General features: G+C 36.6%; 1 protein-coding gene across 12 annotated transcripts in view; it reads left to right on the top strand.

The window, feature by feature from the left end:
* MTMR3 (myotubularin related protein 3) overlaps positions 1 to 25,098 on the top strand; it is a 127,331-nt gene that overhangs the window by 54,821 nt on the left and 47,412 nt on the right. For 9 of the 12 annotated variants that reach the window (XM_019743034.2, XM_074321303.1, XM_074321298.1 and 6 more), the window contains 2 exons: positions 8,945 to 8,997; positions 20,670 to 20,753. In XM_019743034.2, the coding sequence (XP_019598593.2) occupies positions 20,751 to 20,753 (3 nt within the window). In that variant the 5' untranslated portion in view covers positions 8,945 to 8,997; positions 20,670 to 20,750. Of the gene's footprint in view, positions 1 to 6,920; positions 6,980 to 8,944; positions 8,998 to 10,412; positions 10,557 to 20,669; positions 20,754 to 25,098 lie in introns of those variants that run through there. The other 3 variants (XM_074321299.1, XM_074321301.1, XM_074321302.1) reach the window with 3 other exon arrangements.

The raw sequence follows: 25,098 nt of genomic DNA, 5'->3' as shown, positions 1-25,098 counted from the left end.
AATAAAAAAGGAGAAATAAGCTTTCATTTCTTATTAGCCCTGATTTACCTTAGTACTTTTGCTCTCCTTTTCTTAAGTAAAGCATGTTGATGAGTTCTGTTTTTTTTTATTTTAGCTGAAAAGTTACTTTTCTTCCCGTATATATTTGGATGGCAGTCACATGTCCCTCTGTTTACGTGAGATAAATGTTAGTAGTTTAAAAGGGTGGGTCTCTTTCTTGGGATCTGTTGAATAGTATGGTTTTTAAAAGGATCTTTAAGAAGATGGTGTTCTGGTCAAGACAATTTCTGGTCTTTTGGCTATTTAATAATTGAGGAGAACTGCTTCGAAAGAGTAGGTATTTGAGCTCACTGTTTTAAACAGAGCCCACATTGTACTGTGTAGTTATTGGAGGTTATTTGGGGTTTTGTTGGCTTCTTTTAAAAAATATGACTAGCCCCCTACCTAATTGCTAATACATAAATTGTAACTCGGCCTCTAGACGAGTGGATTCTTTTCATTGCACATAGCCTCTACTATTTGAATTTTGTCTTTCTTCCCTGAATGTACCTATTGGCTAACTGGAGTGGACACTTTTTAATTTGTGATGGCAGCAGTTACTTCAAATCTCTTTCTTCTCTTCATTGTTAAGTTGTATGTTTAAAGGATGCATTTTCATTTTCATTTAGCTTCCTGGCCCTTGTCCATTTTGATGATTGTTACTCTGAATAAAACTGAGTGGAGCGAACCAGAATTTTGAAGCGTATTTATAGATGTAGAGAGGAACACTAACATTCCTAATATGCTATTAATATTCTAATAAGCAATATGCAGATTAGTTAGGTTTGGGGTACTGATAGCTATTTTTTTAGTGTAGTTTACTTCCCAATTTTTCCTAGAATTTCTGTTGAACATCTCAGGTACCTAGAGCCAAAACGGAAACATCATGCTTATTTGTACATGGGCGTACTCTTGCATTCTTATCGTAAACTGACCTGCAAATTAATTTGCTTATCTTTCTAGAAAAGAAACCTCTTATGCAGCTGTGGGTGGAGGAGTATTGGGATTTGGAGATTCTGTTTTTGTTCCTTTAGCGCAGGGCCCAGAAGCAAAGCATATTAAAATAAACAGTGTAAATTTGCAGTTTTCAAAAAGATATTGGTATATTGAATTTTGCCTAATTTTTTAGTTGCCTTTTTAAAGAAGAATTACATTTTTGGCTTTTGCTACCTATCTCATTGATTAGTTTTGTTTTTCTATGCAGTATATGAGAAATAGAAGCTCATAGCTGAAACCTTATTAAAAATTTTTTGAGAACCTATTGTAAAACTACTCATCTTCATAGGGATTGGTTATTTAGGTGTTTTGTCCAGGAAAGTGCAGTTAACATTTTATTCTTTGAACAGTAGGATGCAGGGACAGAGTCAGAAATCTCATGTTAAGAGATAATCATATATATTAAGAGGGGCAGTAGTCATTACAAAATTATAATCCTTCCCTCCCTCCCTGCTTTTTTCTTTCGCTCCCTCCCTCCCCCTCTCCAATCCTTCCTGACCCCCCCCCCCCCCAAGCAAAGGTACTTCCTTCCTGTCACCAGAGAGGTTAACTGAGAGCAACTAGTAGGAGAGTATTGAGTGTGCAGCAATTTGCCTTCTGTTAACTTCCCTAAGGTAGACCTTGGAACTAGTCAAAGAAATAAAAGTTAGGAAACATTTTTCTGACACTGGAGCAGGTCTTTCTGATCTTTCCGTAGCAATTATAAATATTGAACTACCTCTGGCACTTAGATAAAATGATCTTGCTTGGCTTTTAATTCAATTAATTTCTAGTGATTTGAATGACTGATTTTTTAAAAAATCTTAACAACTGAGACTTAAGTTTTCTGTTAAATTATAAGGGTTTTTTCTTTCTTAGGAAATAGGGAACATTTTGTCATTTAAGATGGTGAACCTAAACCCTGTCTTACAAAACTAGATTTAAAATTTTTAATTTCATTAGTAAAATGATGCCTTGTGATTTTTTCATGGAGGACATGGAGTCAGAAAATAACATTACAAATTACTCATGGAAATTCTTTACAATACTATTAATGATTTAATATACCTGAGTTACTATGAAGTGAATGTGTTCTATATAGAAGTGATTATAAAGAGCAAGTTAGAACATAAAATTTTTTTACATTCTTTCTTAAAATTATTTAATATTTACCCTTTTCAGCAGATTGTATGTGATCTTTGGTTTTAATCTTTTTTGGTCACCATCAGAAAATGTCTTCACAAAGACATCATATATGATTTATGCTTCTCCCCCTTTCCTACCCTTTGTATAAGGATTAAGTTTAAAAGGAAAATCCTGTAAAATAAGTGATTTTAAAAGTTACAAATCAGATTTGCTCAAGTTTCTTTGATCACAGTTGATCTTTTCTGAGAACATGATTAGGGCTTCCTTTTGCTTACTTGAGATGCGAAAAGTAATAAGGTGCATCTGAAGTGCAACCAAATCTTAATACCTGAAAATGTTAGAGCATAATTACATACTTTGCTCTTGACTTCTCACATTTTGGGGCGCACATTTGGAAAAGCAGCTGTCATTATTTCAGCCATTTAAATGAAGGCATATTATCTTAAGTGTTGATCACTAACTGATTATTTGAAATTCGATTGCAAAGCCTCCTTTGAGGGATGTTCAGAACTTCTCCCACGTTAAAAAAAAATTCTCCCTCTCCGCCCTCCCCACCCTTCCTCCAGAATGAACCACACTCTGTACCAGCACTGTAGTCACGGAATTAATTCTACAAGATTGATCTTTGGTCATTATTTCTTGAAACGAAGCTTTTACTTGTTGTACTGAACATTATCCTAAGTATTGCTGCTTCAAGACACATCACCAGTAAGAGACTTTTTGACACAGAAATGTGATTATAACATGGAGTTCAGCTGATGGTTTCTGATAACTTACTGGATTTTGTTTTTCAAGGAGAAGGTAGTTGGTTTTTGCTTAGGAAATGATAATATTTCAGCTGTTTATCTGTGCCCTGCAGCTGGCAGAGGAATGTAGTACATTGGTCATGAATTTGCGTCTGGAACCCTGAAAACTCACTTTACTTAGTGTTTCCAGAAGACGTAGAAAAGACACATAGTTTTTTATTTTCTTTTTAAATCATCTTGTTTGGTCAGGACACTGCCTCAATTTTATATTTACTATTTCTCTTTGTCTTTTTCAAAGCATGGTTCTTCCTAATAAGTAGGGGGCAAAAGTCATACGGAGGCCGTTGAGCCCTCTGAGAATATTGCAGTTAACACTGGAATTGCAACTCCATAAGGCTCGGAACATTTTGTTCCTACGGCTGCATCTCTAGTGCCTAGAGTAGTGACTATCACCCCAGAATATATGTCAGATAATGAATCTCCACCACAATGAACTTATCATAATAGCTGTTTTTTAGACAACCTGAGGTTTGGGCTCCTGTTCAGGGAGTAAGACCAAGCCACAGTGGCTTTATTCAGCTGATAAATGCTTGAGTTTTGATTAACGCTAGTGATTAAATCAGCTTCCCACCATGGAATAATCCTCCCCAACATGCCACAGAATCTTAGTTTGGGAAAGTCATATCATCGTCCCTCAGATATCTGAAAAGTTACTAAGCCTAAATGAGGAAACACTGAGAAGCTGGAAAACTTGCCCAAAATAGTGACATTTGTGAAGCTACTTCTTAAAGTTTAACATCTCTGAATTATTATTTTTCCCCCCTTCTTCCGCCTCCCCCCACCCACTCCGGTTCAAGCCGTTGCTTCTCAGTCTAGTTGTGTAGGTCACAGCTCCCTGGCCCATGCTGGGATTATGAGCCTTGCGCTCCGCCCGGCTGAGGCAGTCAGTTGGCCACTCATCCTGGCCACCATCCGCTCACGGCGGCACACAGCAGCCCGCAGCCGCTCACAGAAGCTCACGGCAGCTCTTGCCATCTGCCAGCCACTCACGCTGGCCGCTGGCCACTGATGGCAGCACACAGCAGCCCATGCTGGCTGCCGGCACATGGTAGCCCACGGCAGCTCATGCCAACCTCCGGCTGTTCACGGCTGCCCAGCTCCAGGGAGAGCTGTTGTTCACAATCCTAGTTGTAGAGGGCGCATCTCACTGGCCCATGTGGGAATCGAACCGGCACCCTCGGTGTTAGGAGCACAGCTGAATTATTTTAGTATTGCCTCAACACTCAAGTTTGCTGTGAATGTTTCTTAATGTTAGTTCAAGTGTAAAAAATGCCATTTCTTTTACATACAGTGAAAATAAAAGAATCCTTTAAAATTATTCAATGTTGCCTTAAAATTTTGAACTGTTAATTATCTTGCATTTGAAAGTGAGACAAGACTATGTAAAAAATATCCCATTGTTCTTTTGAACAATGTACCCTAGCCAAAAAAAGTGCTACTTTAGCCACTCCCACCCCCACATTTTAGGAAGCCTGGCCTTAGTTTTTTCTCATGAATTTGTTCAATCTGATTAGTTTTTGTAGGTTGTTTTTTTTGTTTTTGTTTTCTAATTATAGGAATGGTCCAAATTGGTATGCCTCTTTGCCCTTGTTGAAGCGGATGTAGATGGCATACAAATGATCACATAAACTATTCCATACAGGTGTCCATTCCTTCTTGGCCTTCTTAGGGCTTCCATGCCCTTCCCTTAGTCATTACCTCGTTATCTTCCAGAAAGGGACTTTGACTGTGTTAGGTTCCCCTCTCTAATGTAGCTGCACAGTGATACCCAATATTATAGTGTATAATATTCACGTATATTGATTTTTTGATTCTCTTTTGCTCTTAGAATGGATAAAGTCTTATCTAGTATACATGATTGTAAACATTTTACCTTTTATTTACCCTCCTTGGAAATGAAACTTAAGGGTGACTATAGTTAACCCCAGCCCCACCCCACTGCCCTGGCTGTCCATTAATGTTTAATGTGTTTAAGAATCCCTTGTAATTAGATACTTTAGGCTTAGATTTAATATACCCATTTTACTTTCTATCTCTTTAAATATATGAATGTTCAGGGCCACCACTTAATTTCTGAGGTATATATGACTTATATTATGCGATGCCTGCTGGTATTATGGGAAGGTAGCTTGTGGCACCAGAGAGCTTCTTTCAGACTCACCTCTATATGACCTTTATCTTTCAAATAATAGTCTTAATAAGTATGATCAGTTTAAAAATTTTGTTGGCAGTGTTTCACAACGACATACTTGTTCACAACCCAGTGCTTGTGGTTGTTGGGAAGAAGAGTTTTTGCCAGCATTGAAGCAGACCTGCCTGAATTTTTTTCGTTGAATCTCCCTGTTGTTTGGTCCATCTCTTGGAACTTTACACCTATGGAAACATCACACAAACACTCCTGAATGAACTTGTCATATCTTTGACAGAATAAATTATCAAGGAATTTCTAAAACATATCAGATGATTCTTATAGTAGATGTAGTGATTTCCTTGAATTAAATCTAGCACCATCAAGTCATTCTTACTCCTAGATTTGATCTGTTTCTTGGAATTGAATGCCATTTCCCCCCTAATTACCTGCGGGACATACCACTACTTGGGAGGCACCTTTAAAGCCAGCATATCATACCTGGCATTGCTTCCTTGGAACCTGCCCTGTATTTTTTTAATGATACTGTCCTTGTCCTACTCATCACAGGCTTTACAATCTTTGACAACTTGCTCTGCCTTTTTTTTGGTCCATTCCTAACCACTTACCAAGTTTAGGCATTTAATGCTTTCATTCACTTTGGTGTCTTCCTCTGCGTTTTCACTCTTCTTGAGATAATGGGCTCTTAGCAATTCTTACCAGGAACATCCTGAGTGACTTTCCCCCATCCAAACCATCCTGCTTGCTGCTTTCTACTGTTTAATGTGACCAGTTGCATATTATTATTCCCCTGCTCATAAAGCTTTTGGTTTCCGCCATTGAATGAAGTCTAGACTCCTTAGCCTGGCATTTCAAGGTGCATAGTTGTGTCTTGCCTTTCTACTCTTCCTGAATATTCTCTTGATATTCTGACCTAGTCTCTATTCCTCAAAAATGTTGTGATTTCTTCCTTCCATCCTCTCTTGAATTACTCCCTTCTCTGGCTCTTTACTTAAATCCCACCCACTCTGTAAGATCCACTTGAAATTCTCCATCTCCTATGAAGTCTCTCTGGACTGCCCCTCTTCTGATTTCTGAGCACATGCATGCATGTTATTGGACAGTTAACCTTGTAGTAGTACTCTGACACTTCTTAAATTATAGTAAGCTATGTCACATCACTTTTTATAAGTACAGTAAGCAGTCTCTCCTTACCCTCAGTTTCAGTTATCCGTGGTCTCAGTTATCTGGGATGAACCACAGTCTGAAAATATTAAATGGAAAATTCCAGAAATAATTCATAAGTTTTAAATTGCACACTGATGAGCGTAGCATGATGCAATCTCGCTTTGTCCAGTGTATCCGTGCTGTATACGCCACCTGCCCCTTAGTTACTTAGTAACTGTCTTGGTTATTAGATCTAGTATTGCGATATTACAGTGCTTGTGTTCAAGTAACCCTTATTTTACTTAGTAATGACCCCAAAGCACAAGAGTAGTGATGCTGGCAATTTGGATATGCCAAAGAGATGCCAAAGAGATGCCATAGAGTGCTTCCTTTAAGTGAAATGTGTGTGTGTATTGGAAAAAGTATATGAGGTGTGATCGAACAATACAGTGAATGTTTAAGTTAAAAAATATTATTACAGTAAAAGACACATTGCCATTAATCCCCCTCAAAATACTCCCCCTCACTTTGAACATACTTATCCCACTGTTCTTGCCACTTTCTGAAGCAGTTCTGGAAGTCCTCTTTCGTGAGTGTTTTTAGTTGTGCTGTTGTGTCTGCCCTGATATCCTGAATCGATTCAAAAATTTACCTTTCAGGGTCATTTTGACTTTGGGGAAGAGCCAGAAGTCGCATGGTGCCAAATCCAGTGAATAAGGTGGGTGAGGACACACTGTAATGTTTTTATTTGACAGAAATTGCTGTATACCAAAAGCAATGTGTGACGCGGAGCCTTTCCATAAGTGATCAACAAATATGGTGAATGCTGCTGCAAAGTGTCATCCAACAGACAGGCAGGGATCTTCATACGGGAAGCGGCCCATTGAACCTTAGTAACAGTGTGTGACAAGTTTCATCTTGTTTGGTGCAGTCAGTAGGGTGTGAGCTACGGTTGAGAGAAGGTGTGTTTTAAAGTGTGCTGTAAATCATACTCCATCATGACAACGCTCTATCACACATCGCTTCTAGTATATGACAATTCCTGTCAAATAAAAGTATTACGGTGTGTCTTCATCCACCTTATTCACCAGTCTGGCACTGTGTGACCTTTGGCTCTTGCTCAAAATCAGAATGATTCAGGACATCAAGGCAGCCACAATAGCGCAACTAAAGACACTCACGAAAGAGGACTTCCAGAAGTGCTTCAGAAAGTGGCAAGAACGATGGGATAAGTGTGTTCAAAGCTAGGGGTGGTAAAAGATATATGTAACTTTCATTGTAATAAATTTTAAAAATTTAAACATTCACCGTAGTTTTTTGTCACACCTCATCTATCAGGTTTGGTACTATCTGTAGTTTCGGGGGATCTTGGAATATATCACCCTCAGATAAGGGGACTACTGCAGTACTTTCTAAGTGGAATGTGCCTTCACATACTAATATTTCATGTGGTTCTTTTTTTTTTTTTTTTTTTTAACAGCTAAGGACAAAGAGACCTAGCATCTGTTCTTTTTAACAAACCTTTATTATTCTAAAGTAAAATTCATAGATAATATAATGTACCTATAAACATATTTTTTAAAAATCGACAGTAACTTTAGTATAGAGGAGAAATAAAAGGAAAAAAAAATTATGGAATGTATTTCACTATTGAAATACTTAGCAAAAATTATACTCTAGCAAGAAAAGGTCCTAGAGATTTACAAATCCCCCAACTTACCTGCTGTATTGTTTTGTACCTTGTTCTACAACTTAACAAGAGCAATCTTAATACTTATTGTGGTTTGTATCTGAAGTTGCAAATTATGAAAGCTTTATTTTCTTTCCAGTGTAGTGTGTGGTTAATATGGCATAAGTTACAAAATTTAAATTAAAAGTTACTGGGAGCCAAAAATGCTACTTGTAAGATGATTAGAACATTTTATTGCGTGGTTTGCTTTCCTTTTATGGTTCTTATTCAGTTAAAAGGTAAGTTTCTGGAGGTTATGGTAATGTACTACGTTGATTGACTCCTTTTACAGGATTTTGATAATTTTGTACAGTCTTATTCACATATGTGATTCCATGTCACAGAAACAGTCATCCCCAAAGGATGGTTGTCTGCAAATACTGAGAGAAAGCTTTACAAAGGAGTCAGATTGATTAGGTCTTTTATTTCTGTGAAGGTCAGATTGCTGCCTAGTTGTGACAAGAACTCTTTGTGTTTAGACTATCTCCCTCCCCCCATTTTTTACTTACGTATAAAAAAAATCCCTTGGTAGAAGCCAATTATGTATACAAAACACTTTAAACTACCAAGTCCAAGTCTAGATCTCCTGAAACTTAGTTTTTTAAAGTACTTGTTCCTGTGGTGGCAAAGATTTACCTGAAAAGCCATCAGAATGATGCTTTATTGATTGAGAAAAACTTTTAAATAGGAGTGTGTGTATGTTCTGGTAAATTCTGTCTGTACAGTTCTGTAGTTTCTAAAGGCATGCTGAGGCCTGACCAGGCCCATTTTGTGCAATTAAACATTTGTAAAATCTGTGGTTGACTAAATAGTCCACATTGTAACAATTTAAAAAATGGTGTATTATCCTGGCCTTCTAACTTGCAGAGAAAAGTCTTGTGGGGAGATAGAAGTGGCTTAACTTGATTCTTAGGGTATTTGTCATTGTAAAAACTACTGGTTTTTCTTTTGCAGATTTTCTTGTGAAACCTTCTAGTAGAAAAATTTCTTGGGACAAACTTCATTTGGTAAGCTTGTTTCTTTTCTTCCCTACTACTCTTTGTGTGCTATTTTGAGGCAGCTAAAACTAATTTACAGATTAATTTTGGGGGTCTGTTTGTTCATGTACCAATTATTTAGATGAGCTCTTATATTTTCACTTCAATGTTAAATTTTAAATATGGTGTTTTTTCACTGTGACTCAAGGAAGATTGCTTTTTTTCATATAAAAATGTGCCATAATACAATATGCTGTGCCTGGAAACTTGTATTTAAATTGAGATTAAATGAGCTGTAGCCCTAATCTTTTGTTAAAAGTAGACAATCCTTAACAATGGGGAGTTCTTTTAAATTGAAATTTGATTCTTGTTTTGAATTTTCTTAAATTGTTATATATCTATGTGAAAACCAAGGTTTCATTACTGGATTTAGTGGTATTAATGTGATGTTTTAACTAGAAAACAAGTTCTAAAATATTTTTAGTTTTGTCCTCGGTGTGGATATTAATCCCAGTCCTGTCCTTTTCACAGACCTGTGCATATCTGTTACTACCTAAGTCTTTATTGCTGCCTCTCGTTTCTGCCATCTGTTTAATTTAGGAAATTATAATCTAATATTATTGAAAAGAGAAGTTGTTGCTTTGGTTTTAAGTTTCTAGATCCAAATCATTCCTTAGTTCCAGAACCTTTAGTATGGCATTTTAGGCTCTTCACAAGTGGGCTTTAAACACATCAGCAACTAGTCACCTGGTTTCCCATCCTCCTACAGCGCCTTTGGCTGTAGCCATGCTGGTCTCACATACTCTGCAGTGTGCTTTTTTGTTTTGTCTCATTCTTCAGCTTTGTGGTTCCTTTCCCTGCTTTGTCTCAGTAGTTCAGAATCTGCTGGTTCAACTGTTAAAAGCTGGAGTGTTCACAAAGCCTTCCTTGAGTGCCCGGATCAGAATCCATTTCTCTGTCTTTTTAGTTTTCTGCTTGTTGCCCCCACAGGATTGTGAGCACCTTGAAGGCAAGAGCTATCTTCATATTTGAATTTCAGTTCACATAAACATTACCTGAGTCCTGGGATACCAGTGTCTTCTCACTCTAATTTCATTTTGATAAGGATTTTTGTTGTTTGGGTTTTTTTTGTTGTTGCTGTTAGAGTAAGGGAGAATACCAGATTCTGTGGTTCTAACAGGAATTAGCATAATCTTGATGATTCTGGGTATTGTTTTTTTCCATCTTTCTATGTAGTGAAGGAGTTACATAGTACATATATAAAATCTGTGACCTTGCGTCCAGGCTGCTCAGTGTCTCATTTGGTTGAGTTATTGTTTGTAAGTGTAAGTTTGAGTTATTGAGTGAGGAATTGAGTAATTTCTTCTTAGCAAGTGTCTGAAAGATGAGATACCGTGTTCAACTGGAAGATTAAATGATATTTTACTTTTGTAAAAATTTCTCAGACGTCACATCCATGGGGTGGTACTGATGGTGGAGCCCAGAGAAACCTGCAGGTTCCAGCTGTCAAATCTCATACATATATTAAGAACAGAGAAATCAGTTAACTCTGATGGTTGGAATAAGAATCTTATTCTTCATTTGGCCCGGTAGGTCACATATTAGACCTTTAGAGAAGGAATTATCTTCATGTATTACTTGGCTCTGCAGTATTTAATTTTTACATAGCTATGATAACATAAATGTTTATGGATTTTTAACTTTAGAATAATTATTAATTTTAGATAAGGCATCTAAGACTTATATTTCCAAAACAGAATGAAAAAGCGTTATATTCTTGTTTGAAGAAACATGGTCTAGGTTTGGTGAGATTATTAAATTAATTTTGATGCCAGGAAACATATAATTTGAATTAATATAATATGGGCTCCAGGTTAAAATAGACTAAAGTGATATGACAGTTAGATCCCATATGTGATCCTAGACTGGATTCTTTGTAGAGGTAAAAAAAAATAGTTTTAAAGGACATAATTGGGTCATTTGACCAAATTGGAATATAAAAGGTAGATTAAAGTGCTATATCAATGTTAAATTTCCTGAATTTGAAAACTAGTGCTGTGGTTATATACGAGATTATTTTTGTTCTTAGGAAGTATACACTGAAATAGTAAGGGGTAAATAGTCTAGGTATATACAACTCTTTTTTAAATGGTTCAGCAAAAATAAGTAATGTGTGTATGTATGTACGCACACAACGTATATGTGCATGTGTATATATGTATACATATGCATGTATATATTTACACACACACAGCAATTGTGGGAACTATCCTATCTAAAGAGGACAATGGTGGGAACTGTCCTATCCAAATTCTTTGTATGTAATGGACTATCTTACTTAATGAATGATTTAACAAGTGCTTATTTCTATATGCCAGTAACTATACTAAGCACAATATAAGCATTATCTTTTAATCCTAGCAACTCTTTGATGTGGCTGTTATTCTTGTTTTACAGATAAAGAACAGAGGGTCAGAGAGATAGCATGACGTGCCCTCCAGGTCATAGAGTTAGTATATGGCAGACTTAGGACTTATATCTCATCTGCCCTCAGAGCCATTGCTCTATGTTCTTGATTGTTTTCTTGAATGAAGTCATTATCTTCACACTGTCTTAGGTTAAATAAAAATTCTTTATGCAATATTATTTTGAGTTTCTTTTCTTTTCTTTTTAAAACTTCTATTTGTTTAAGTGTGTTTTTCCAGGACCCATCAGCTCCAAGTCAAGTAGTTGTTTCAATCTAGTTGTAGAGGGCGCAGCTCACAGTGGCCCATGTGGGGATCGAACCAACAACCTCGTTGTTAAGAGCGCCGCGCTCTAACCAACTGAGCTAACCGGCGGCCCCTTGAGTTTCTTTTTTAAAAACTTTTGTAAAAAAGTTTGTTTTCCTAATTACAAATGTAAAGTAATTCTAAAAGCATAAAAACTCAAACTCCTTACTCCTACTTTGTCAACAATCATTTTTCTGTACATGTAGAAACATGCTTCATAAATGATACATATACATATTTTTGTTTTAACCTTTTAAATTACAGAACATTAAAACTTCTACCAAGTTGATAACTGTGTATTGGTGAATTATTTATAATAAATAATTATTTTTAATAAATAAAAGAAAAAGTATTTGTAGTCTTTGGCAATAATCATATCCTTCTAAAAAAAGTATGTATCTTTTCACCAGTAAATTTATTTCCGTGAATCAGTGCTGCAGAAATAATGACTTACGCAGAAATATGGACAAGGATAGTTATTACAGCTTTTTTGATTGTAAAAGAAAAATGTAAATAACCTGGATGTCTCAGCAATTGAATGGTTAAGTTGTGGTTTGTGATAACATAGTGGAATACTGAACTGCCATCTGAAAGTATGGGCAGACACAAGAAGGATTTGATACATTAATTGAAGAAAAAAGTTACAGAACAATGAATACAGTATGATTCTTCCCCCCTCACTTTTTTTGTAGATTGTGTCTTTGTATATGCACAGACAAGTGTCTGGACAGAATTATAAATTAGTTAACATTGGTTGTACTTACATGTAGGTAAAGAACAGCAATGAGTGAGGAGGGAACTCCCTCTTACTTAAAAAATAACAGATTTATTGAGATATAACTCAGATAGTTTACATTCGACCCATTTAAAGTGTATAGTTCAGTGGTTCAGTATAGTCACGGTGTTGTGCAAGCATCACCACAGTGAGTTTTATCACTTCAAAAAGAAACTTCATGCTCTTTACCTGTCACCCCCTTTACCTTTCATCTCCCCCAGACTTAAGTAACCACTAATCCACATTCTATCTCTATCAGTTTCCCTGTTCTGGACATTTCGTATAATGGACTCATATAATATGTAGTCTTTTGTGATTGGCTTCTTTTATTTAGCATAATATGTCCAAGGTTCATCCACATTGAAGTATATAAGTACTTCATTCTTTTTATGGCTTAATAATAATCTATTTTGAATATACAACATTTTGTTTACCCATTCAGCCGTCAATGGACATTTGGGTTATTTCTACCTTTTGACTCTTTTGAATAATGCATATTCAAGTTTTTGTGTGGATGTGTGTTTTTGTCTCTCTCTGGTAAATACATAGGAGTGGAATTGCTAGGGCAGATGGTATCTATGTTTAATTGTTTGAGGAACTCTCAGGCTGTTTCCCAAAGAAGTTGCACTGTTTAACATTCCCACCAACAATGTATGAGAATAATTGTTTACTTTTTACACCTGTATTTTAAAATTTCTTAGATTAACAGTAATGGCTTAGTTTTTTCTTTTGTGGTGATAGTATAATTATCACTCTGGGAGCCACATTTTGCACATCAGTTGCTGAATATCTCATAAGGATTGGTCATATCTGCTATTTGTAGATTTTTTTATAAGGCCCCTCAGCAGCTGCTTGATTCATGTTGGTTGCAGTTACCCATGGTCTTGGCTTTTTCTTAAGATCTTGGACTTCCTATAGAAAGTTTATTTTTCCTCAGATGCTTAAAACAGTACCTCTTACTTTGAACTATTTTTATGTTTTCTTGTTTCCCCTCCTGACCATAAAGTCTTTAATCGTTCTTAGCCCCCACGTCTAGGCCTTTACCTATTGTCAGTTATATTCCAGCTTACCTTTCACACCATTATGCTTTTATTCTGTACTGCCTCCAGTCTAAATCAAGCCACCTTCTCCTTGTAATTCTTGATTCTGTCTTTATTCTTTTTGTTCTCTAATCCAGTTACTACACAGTAGCCAGAATGATCTTAAAATCAAATCATGTCACTCTGCTGTTTAAAACCTGTCAGTGGCTCCCTGTTGTACTTGGAATATAGTCTATACTCCTTACTATTTACATGATCTTTCTCTTACGCTTTCTCTTAAAGTTTCTTCAACTTGAAGTTGAACCACTCTTCTTTCTGACTCAGTACATTTTAGCCGTACTTCTTTCCTCCTTTTAATCCTTCAGAAATGCCAGTCTTTCTTGTGTCAGGAGCACATGCTGTTTGTTCCCTAGCTCAGAAACTTGCCTTGCCTCACAGAGAGGTCTTTTCTGACCATCTTTTCTAAAGTAGGACTCCCGTACCCCTGTCTCCTACCCCTAGTCTCTGTCTCAGCGTCCGGTTTGTGTCCTTCATCACATTTAGCACAATTTTTTTCTCTCTCCCACACTGCAATATGAGCTCTTTAGTGCAGAAACAAGCATAATGTCATACTGTCTGACACATACTAGGTTCAACACGTACTAATATTGACTGACTGACTGACTAAAGTTGCAGCACACCATATTGGAGTCTTTATTTGATGTAGAAATAGAAGGTGTCATTTCTTGGTAATGACTTTAAATTGATTGAGACTTTAATCCTCAGTGGCAGATCTTTGTCTTGGTATTTCTGTATTCATTAAAAAATTGGGGGCGGCCGATTAGCTCAGTTGGTTAGAACGGGGTGCTTATAACACCAAGGTTGCCGGTTCAATCCCCACATGGGCCACTGTGAGTTGCACCCTCCACAGCTAGATTGAAACAACTACTTGACTTGGAGCTGATGGGTCCTGGAAAAACACACTTAAAAATAAGTAAATAAATAAAATAAAAAGGTTGAAAAAAAATTGGACTTGACTGGGAAGATAGCTAATGGGGATATATCTGGTGTTCAAGAGTTTACTTTGTAAATGGAATTTGATTTCTAGTTCAGTGTCACTGCAGGTGAATATATTTCAGTTGGGATTGTTTACTCTGTGAAGCCTGTGAGAGTTTTTTGTTTTTTTAATTTTGCTAAAGAAAATCTTAAAAGACCCAATGCATATTGATATGTTTACTATATAAACTACTGGTTTTCTGACAGCTAAAATGTTGACTGTTTAAATTAGTTCTTCAATAACTGGGGGTTTTGAGGTAGAAGAACTATTATGTTAAGAAAAACTATTATGTGAAAATTTCAAGTGTATAAAAGTAGAGAAAATAGTTTAATAAATTTCCATTTACTTATCTCATTGGGCTTCAAAAATTATCAATTCACGGCCCATTCAGTTTCATAGATACTCTTGCTCGTTCTGCTTAGTCCTTGATGTATCACTTAATCTTTATGTATTTCCATTACATATGTAAAAGAAACTTAAAAACATAACCCCACCCATAACTACAATAACATTGTCAATTATACAGAAAATTAATAGTTCCTTAATATCATCAAATATTTAGTATGTGGTCCGATTTCCCTAAATGTCTCAACTTATTTTTATACTTTCAATCAGGATGCAGATAAGATCTATATATGACAGTTGGTTGACATGTCACTTTAGTCTCTTTTAATCTATAGGTTTCCCTTCCATCTCTCTCTTGTGTTGCAGTTTGCTTAAAGAATTTGGGTGACTTTCCTGTAGTTTTCCATAGCCTAGGTCATTATTCGCATCCTGTATTTCATTAGCAGTTGTAAACTGGTGATACCTATTTCTGTCTTTCCTTCTTCATGTATTAGATGGTATATTCCCCTCATCAACTACTCAATTGTACAGATGTTCAGTTTGTATAGGAAAAGCAGGATAAATACTAATTCTTTCCTCTTATTTTTACCAGTTTTCAAAAATAAGAAGTTGGTTATCTAGCATCCTCCAGTGGTGACCAATGAGAAAGAGAGAATCATTATGAACTCATAGTCAAGTATTGGGTTGGTGCAAAAGTAATTGCGATTTTTGCAATTATTTTTAACCTTTTAAACTGCAGTTACTTTTGCACCAACCTAATATATTGAAACTCAGTCCATTGCACTTATTATCAGTGAGTGTGTTCAGGTTGGCTCCCTAGTCTTTTTGACATACTCTTAGTAGTCTTTGATACTTTTCCTTGCTTTCCAATTTAATAATATGTTCCAGAATCAGCTTACATATCACCTTTTCCAGACTGGGAATTGGCTATTTCTCAGGAGCCATGGCTCCTTTTGAGGGGGGTGCTCTAGAGAACATAGCCTAGATGATTAGAATGTTCATTGCTGCTGGATTGGCCCCATAACTTTTTGCAGTAAGATTAGCTTTAGTATTTCATGAAAAGTTTGATTATATTCGTACTCTTCACATTCATTTTTTTATTGAGCTATCATTCACATCACATAAAACTCACCCTTTTGAAGTATGCATTTCCGGAGGTTTTAATATTGTATTTCCCCAAAAATAAGACTGGGTCTTATATTAATTTTTGCTCCAAAAGACGCATTAGGGCTATTTTCAGGGGATGTCTTATTTTTTCATGTACAACAATCTACATTTATTTATGTACAATTTACATTTATTCATGTACAAAAATTACATTTATTCAAATATAGTTATGTCATCTTCTTCTGGAACATCGTCATAACTCTCAAAACCCTGAATTCCGACTTGTATTTTTGTGACTCCATTTCCTGTAGAACCATTGGCCTCAATCTCTCGTGTCCAGCAATAGAGTTCTCCTTAAATGAGCACTTCTTGTCCATGTAGCTCATAGTGCATTGGCAACACAGCTGTCAGTGATTTTATCCCAGGAATTCTTCACCCAAGTCACGACTTCTTGCAGTCTAGGTGTCACAAAGTTTCCACGCTGATTTCTCTCCATTCTATTTTCAATGTAGTTATTGATTTCCACGCACAAATGGTCCTTGAATGGCTTGTTTATTGCAATAGCAAGAGTCTGGAGATAGGCAGTCATTCCTGCAGGAATCATTATTTGATCTGTTCTTCTCTCTGCAAGGAAATTCTTCATGTCTTTAGCACGGTGAGTGCTGGCTGATTCCCAGACTAGCAGACCTCTTTGGCCACCTCGCAAAACAAGTGGCAGCATTAAATCGACCCACTTCCTTATAACTGCTTGTGTGCACCAGGCTTTTTCGGTTTCAGGAACATAAATGCCTGAAACACGTTCAACATTATCTTTCTTGCCCTTAGTGATGATTAGAGGTGGGGCTTTCTTTCCATCCAGACGAATTGTCAAAATACAGGTAACACGTGCACTTTCGTAATGAATGGAGGGAATGTAGATTGATGAGGCACCCCTCTGATCAATTGTCGCTTGATTCTTGGCCCATAAACACTGCAGTTTCATCCATAGCAATCATGTTGGAGAGTTGGTATTTAGAAAAGTTGATGCCATCAACAAAGGACTTGAATGCAAGTGCACGTTTAATAACTTCAGTATCTTCCAGCTTGAACAGTATTGTCGATCTTAGAGACAGTTCATATGGCTGAAGGAAGCCATCCAACCAGTGTTGTGATGCTTTGAGTTCTTCTGGGGATATTGCTACTGTGGTGCCATTGCAAGGGCAAATGCTGGAATATCAGCCCTGCGCACAACCAAAGCCTTTGCTCTCCTGTCAGCAATCCATTCACAGATGATGTCTTCCAGCTCAGGAAATACAGTTGCCGACCTGATCCACACTTGCGCTTCTAGCATTTCCCTTGTTCTCCTATTGACTGAGGTTATCGTATTCTGCTCGCCATTTTTGGGCCATTCGGAGATCCAACTTCTTCTCTTTGCAGAAAGCCTTAAGATTCTTGCCCCGGGAGTCCTCCACGATTCCTTTCTTCTACTCTACAGAATAGTTCTTTCTTTTTGCACTCATCTTATCTGGGGGTCAAAATATTATTCCCTTTAAATCTACCATTAAATCAAGTGTTAATGCAGACTTAACGAGACAGGAGTGGCAACAAAAATGGTAGTTAAGAATGATGGTCCACACAAAAGCGACGAAAAATTGCAGGCACCAAAATTCAGAAAACGTTTCTTTATTTCACACGAGTGCATTAAGTATGTCACAACACATGACATATTGAATTATGAAGATTCACATTAGACACAACCACGTCCGTTCGTTATCAGGTGCGCACGTTATTCGTGCGTTGTGTCTGTACTCCGATTGGTCATTAGACAAGTCTCGAGTTCATCTGTTTACAGAGGCATTTACCTCTCGTCCATAGGCGCCTACTTGGGTATTTACAAATAATTATAATTTATATTATCATTTATTTTAAGTATTAATGTCAATAATATTTATATTTAATTATATATTATTATTCTTTTATAATTGAATACATCCGTCGTGTGTTGCAACGGACATACTAAATGTGTCCATCTGGCTGACGATCTTAACTGGGCCTTATTTTGGGGGTAGGGCTTGTATTACGAGAATCCTGAAAAATCATGTTAGGGCTTATTTTCCAGTTAGGTCTCATTTTTGGGGAAATACGGTGTGTATATAATGTACTAAACACCACCATTATGTATTTCCAGAACATTTTTGTCACCCTGCAAAGATACCCTGTACCCATGAACAGTTACTCCATATTTTTTCCTCAGCCTAAACACTGACAACCACTAATCTACTTTCTATCTCTGTGGATTTACCTATTCTGGACATTTCACATAAATGGAATTGTACAATATGTTATCTTTTGTGCCTGACTTCTTTCACTTAGCATAGTGTTTTCATAGTTCACCCATGTTGTGTCATGCATCAGTATTTTAGTCCATTTTACTGCTGAATAATATTCCATTGTATGGATATGCCACATTTTGTTTATTCATTCATCAGTTGATGGACATTGGATTTGAACATTTGGGTGGTTTTTTTACATTTTGGCTATTACGAATAATGCTGCTGCGAACATTTGTGTGGACATGTTTTCAGTTTTCTTGGATATACCCTGGAGTGGAATTGATAGCTCATATGGTGACTGTGTAATTTTTAAAGAATTGGCAAACTTCCACAGGGGTTGTACCATTTTACATTCCGACCAACAATGTGTGAGTGTTTCAAGTCTCCACATTGTTGACATAAATATCCTCATCACTGGAATTGCATTTTGAGTTCTCTGTTTTGCAAAATATATTAAATTCACTTCTATTTAAGTTGTTTAAGATATAACAGTTCGTATAAATGATAAACGTCTAAGTTTTGCTTTGTCTTGTGCACCTGAAACTAATTAAAAAAATAAAAAAATAAATAAAAATTAAAAAAAAAAAAGATATAACAGTTCGAATGTGTATGATACTGTAATTAGAAACACAATTCTAAACCACATACCTTTTGCAAAACATTAGGACAGTTTTTTCTTTTTTTTTAGATTTACCTAGTAGGTGTTTCTTAGTAAAATTAAGTTCCATGACTTTTTGTTCCTTTAAATGTAGAACAGTGCCTGGAATATAATAGGTATTGAATAAATATTTATTGAAATAATAAATGAGATAATTTTATGCTAATTGGTATCCTCGAGCTAGGTCAGATCACCAAGGTTTGTTTTGGGTTTGAAGAATGGTGAGAATGATGACTCTGGTTTGTTACTGAACCACTTAGTTCTTCCTCAGACTTCCAGCCTCTAAACAATGGAGTATCCCCAACTACTGTCGTTGGTCTTCTGTACTTGCTCCCGAATTAACTGGCTTTAATGCCATCCACATACTTCTGTCTCTCACATTCATGTTAATATTGCTAGCTTCCATCTTCATTTCCAGGCTGATTTATTCAACTCTCTTCATGGTATCGTCAATTGGATATCTCATGGCCATCTTAACATGTCTAAAATGGAACCTCTGATTCCCTGTTCCCCCTCCTGTACTTCTGTATAAAGAAGGGAATCCATTTCTTTTTACTGGTCTTCCATCATCAGTAAATGGGAGTCCTTTCTTCCACTTGCTGAGGCCAAAAAGTTTGACTTCTCTCTTTTCCTCTTATCTAATTCATTAGCTCAAATGCTATGTGGTCATTTCAATGTATATCCAGAATCCAGCAATATCCTACCATTTCCATCACTACTACTATGTAGTGATTATTGCCTTCTAACTGGTCTTTCTGCTTCTTCCCGTGCTCCTGGCACTCCTCCTTCCCCCAACAATCTGGTCTATTTCCACCCAACAGCCAGAGCCATTCTTTATAGTAAGTTATGTCAGGCCACCCTCTGCTCACAGCTGCACAAGGCTCCACATGTTCGGGGCCCTGCTGCTTCTTTGATGTTCTATAGCCTCTCACTTACACTGCTCTGAAAGAGTTTACTTTGAGTGTTGAATCCCAGACTCCCCAAAATATCCTGTATTCATGGAAGTTTAGCAAACCAGAAATGCTGGCTTTGCATGGAATTAACCTATTTTTTTTTTTTTTTTTTTAAGCAACTTCTTAAAGATCATCAAGCGCTTAGTAGCCTGTCTTTGCACTTCTAGTCGGGTATTATTCCCCCACCCCTTTTGTTGTTTTTAAAAACCTGGAAAAGGTATTATCAGCACAGTTTATGTGAAATTTCAGATGAGCATAGAATATTGGGGCAATGAGGCAATTTTTTCATATTTTGCTTATTAAGCCAGTGTGATTCCCGTAGGTAGGGAGAATCCATTTGGAATTTACAGATAAAACATCCTGTGATAGTACAGGAATATTGGTTTTGTGCTTGCAGGTTGGTTTTAATTATCATTGCTTTATTACTTTCATCCAAGGTTCATGACATTTTTCTATTACTATCAACGTTAGGAACATGAGCCTTTGTTCCATTTTTGCCCAAATAAGTTAGGACTGAGAGGATTTTCACAAAGGACTATGGAGTTTGGATTTGACTAGTGCGAATTGGCTGGGTAATAAACATTTTCTTGGCTGACTCTGGTCAGGTTTTTGGGTCTGTGTATATGCAGTTCCTTTAATTAGAGTGTGGCCAAGTAGGGGGGAAATTGCCAATTTTGTCCCCTATTTTTTTTTTTTTTTTTAAAGATCCAAGCGTAAAAGAAAGAAAAGCTTTGGCAGACACTGTGGAAGGGACGGGATCTCTCCTCCTAATCTGGGCCTCCTGTCATGGTAAGTACAAGCAAATAACGAGAAAATTGGAATTGAACTCTATCCTTAAAATTAAGCGAACATTAATACATCCATAGTTCGCCATTTTTGTTCTTGTAAGAAGTCATTTTACTTTTCCTTTCCCATAGCTTTTTTCTTGTCTCCTTTCTTTAATTATTTACTTAGTAGTAATGGAGTATTCTAGTGTATTAGACCCATTTCATTTTATTAACTTTAATTCTGTGAGTTAGATACTGTCTCTTTTTAGTCAGATAGTAAGTGGAGTCAAGACCCATGATTTTTGGACTCCAGGTTTCTTATTCCTTTTCTAGGAAGCAAGATGTACTGAAAACTGTGTGTGTGTGTGTGTGTGTGTGTGTGTGTGTGTATGAGAATTATGATATGGTCATACACATAATATATGAATTTACCTTTCTGGATAGAAGCAATTTCCTACCTTCCCCGTTCTATTTAAGGCAGTATTTTTATCCCAAGGAAAGTGAGGGCAGCTCTGCACACCCTGCCTACGTCTTTGACTAAAAAGATTATATCGAGGACATTTTAGTGACTTGAGGGCCCTTTAGGGCCCAGGCCCAGTCCAGGCAGAGAAGATGGAACAATGAGCCAGCAATATTTCTATCCTGAGAATACATAAATAGCGCTTTAAGGCTTAAAAAAGAATGGTCCTCTGTAATATTGCCCTGCTTCTTTCTACCTTGTGATGTTTCCTAGATGCAAACTCTGTTTCATGCTGGTGCACAAAGAAGGAATTGAAAAGGCCATGTTAATTTCAAGCTTCATTAGGGACATGGGTGGAAAATGCTTTTCAAAATTAAAAACAAACTAAAACAGAAAAACTAGTTGTGTAGAAACGTCATATTAAAAGGAGGAGAAAGGTAACTGCTTTCATCTCAAGCTGGGCCAATTTTTTCTTCGTTTATGGACATAACTGTGTATTGTAGACCCAAACACTGATGAACTTTTAATGTTATTTCTCTAGACTATATTTTATTTTATGGCCTTTCCCACAGAGTTTTTAATGAATTGAAAAATGTATGCCTTATATTTATGTGGTATATATGCCAGTGGTAATGAATAGCAAGTGATGAGCGGATGAAAGCCGCTCTGCCTGTACTGAGAGCTCGTCCTTCATTGTGTACCACATAGCTAGCACCCGTGTGCTCCGCGTCTGGGTGCGCTGCGGTCTCTGTGGTGCCCTGCGGGCAGCCTTCTTGATGGGCTCTGGAGATGCTTCTTGGTGCCGTAGTTGGGGAGCAGTATAGCCATGTATCTTCAGAAAAGTTTATTGGTTTATGGTTTTTTATTTTTCATAAACCAGCATTATAACAGGTTTTTACAAATACTCATTTACAATTCTACCACCAGAACCCATGGTTGTATTCATTTCTAACTAGCCCAATGTCCATATGTATAGTTTATGTAGTTGGAGTTAAAACGTAATGAAGTTTCTTTTTAATCTAATTTCTAAATGAATTAAACATTTATCCATGGTTGATTCATTGGTTTCTAATGTTCATTTTACTATATATAACATTTTGCAAGTTGTTGAACTATCAATTTAATTAACATGAATTTTAATATATTCTGTTGTTTTAGCATTTACCGCATTTACCTGAAAATAAGACCTAGCGGGACAATCAGCTCTAATATGTCTTTTGGAGCAAAAGACATTATATGTATATTATATAAGACCCGGTCTTATATTATAGTAAAATAAGACTGGGTCTTATATTATGTAAGATTTGGTCTTATAGTAAAATAAGACCGGGTCTTATATTAATTTTTGGTCCAAAAGACGCATTAGAGCTGATTGTCCGGCTAGGTCTTATTTTCGGCGAAACACAGCAGGAAAGTATGTTTTCATGTCATGTCATGGACAATCTCAAGCTCTACAAAGGGAGACTAGTATAATGAACTCATATATATGAGCATATATATCAGTCAGCAGAAGTAATCATCAATTCATGGCCATACTTGTTTTCTTCTGACTTCCTTACCCTCACCTTTTTGGATTATTTTGAAGCAAATCTCCAGCATTATCACAAGGGAAATTGTATTTTTGATGGCTTTCGAATACCAGTCTTAAGAATATAGTGACTGGAATTAACGATGGGACTCATAATTACTTTCACTTTTCCATTTTGGTAAGTGTTCCTACACACATTTCATTCTTAGGAGTAGAGTTGTTTTTTTTATCTTGGGGTGCTATATTTGAATTTGGTTAATAGGCATTTTGACTTACCAACAGTCTCTGCTCCCCAAGTTCCTTAAATATATATCTCTAGTGTTGACTTCCCCTCTGAGGTATCGACTTACCTCTCTTTATCAGCATAGTTTAGCCAATAGCAGAAACTAGCCTGGAACTGTGTTGACTGGTCCCTTCACAAGATTTTTGTAGGTGACTCTATTGACCTTATGGAGCTGATGGAGACTAAAAAGTGCCCGATTCCACAATACCTGTGTTCCTCAGCAATACCAGGAAGTCCTCCATATGGAATACATTCTCTCTAGTGCTAGTAAATGACTGTTTATAGCCTAGGAGAAATTTGTTTCCAAGCCTCTTATCAGGCCAACACTTGCCAGTTTATTACTTCCCTTTGTCTCCTTCCAACTCCTTACATAGCAACCATCTCAAGTTTGGCCTCCTTTTTTACCTGTGAAATTCAGAAACTATAATAAATTAGGCAGTTAATTCAACTTATGTTTAGCCAAATAATGTTTTTTAAAGCACCATTCTTCTTGAAAGTCAATGAGTAGTTTGTCCTAATGTTAATTAAATCCTTTGGGATTAAATGCGTTTTTATGTATAAGGGGGAAAAGTGAGTTCTGCAGCCTTTACAGGTACTGCGAACTGAGGCAGTCTTGAGAAAGAACGTTTATTTTATTGGACTTTAAAAAATTATTGTTTCATACTCTTGTACTGCTGGTCTGATTTTCAGTTCTCTTATGTTAAAAACCATTCATTGCATTTTCAGTTTTCAGTAGCTACTTTGGTTGTATACATTGGTCTGGATTAGCACTCCACTGACTATGCCAGCAAGAAGGAAATGGTAGATAACATCTCTTGCTTTCTTTTTTTAAGCCTGTTACATTATTTCACTTCTGTGCTATTTAAAGGGCAGTAAAAAACTAGGAGTCACTTAAAGAAATAATGGGTACCTCTGTAAAATTCTACTGAAGAGAACAAAACTTTAGGCCTTATACATTCATGTGAGATAAAAAGTTAATGTGATGCTGAGAGGCATATTTACAGTGTACCTTATGTAATAATTTTTAAAAGGGTGCTTTAATGTTTTCTAGCATTTTCTACCTGTCCTCTATTGGTTTATGAGAAAAATCTTCCTAAATTGAAGATTCCTGATATCTTTTCTCTTTAGTTCTAAGTGTAAATAATCAGTGTTCTTTTAGTAAGTCAAGAGCTACTTCTTAAGGATGGAAATAGAACTGGTTGTAGAGAAAACTAACAGAAAAACGAGTCCTTTTCAAATATGACTGTGTCCCTTATTATTCCTTCGCGCAGTCACAAAACTCAGGAAATGAGTGGAAAGGAATGACAAAAGAAAAATTCTGCGATGTTTTACATTACAGCAGCCTGAGAGTGAGAGAGATAGTTAACCAGTTAATGATAGCTGTGGGCCAACTAGCAAGACTGCTCACATTCTTGAATGGAAGTTGGAACTTTGAATCAACTTCCAGGTGTCAGTTGGTGGACCATCAGATGCCATAGCATCCTGCTTGAGCTTTCAGGACTGTTGCCTGTCACCAATCAAAAGTAGAAAATATTTCTTATTTACAGACAGTACACCTACCATAGAACTGCCCTGCTTCACCTTTTCCTATCCCCACCTCCCCATATCTGTATCCAGTGTCAATTCTTTCAAAACAAACTTATGTCTTTCTTTCCCAAAACATAATGTATTTTAAGTGCCAGTCAACTCCAGGATGGCGAGCATGTTGCCTTGTCTACCTAGTGCTGCTGCCGCCGGTGGTTTAAACTTCATGCCCTGAGACTTGGTCCTTTCCTGGCATATGGCTCAATATACCCTTTCTCTCAGAAAAGCTTTTGGCTGTGAAAGTCTTTGTGTGTTTGTTTAGCAGGGATAAAATGGAACAAATTGACATAAAACTCTTCTTCTAACAAGTTATTTGATGTTTATAGGAGTGGAGACATTTTACAACATTTTACAAACCTTTTATACCCTAGGTAATTGTAATTATATTTTTGGAGGCTCGAAGCCAAGTCATCTCTAAGATACACCAACTTCATTAAACTTTTCTTTTTGCTATAAAAAACTGAATAGGTTTTTCTACTTTTGCTTTTGAAATTATTTGATTATCAGCTACA

Source organism: Rhinolophus sinicus, linkage group LG16, assembly GCF_036562045.2.
Source record: "Rhinolophus sinicus isolate RSC01 linkage group LG16, ASM3656204v1, whole genome shotgun sequence".
In the NCBI taxonomy this organism is placed as follows: Eukaryota; Metazoa; Chordata; class Mammalia; order Chiroptera; family Rhinolophidae; genus Rhinolophus; species Rhinolophus sinicus.
Note: the sequence above shows the minus strand (reverse complement) of the source record. Positions and strands in the feature narration are given on the sequence as shown.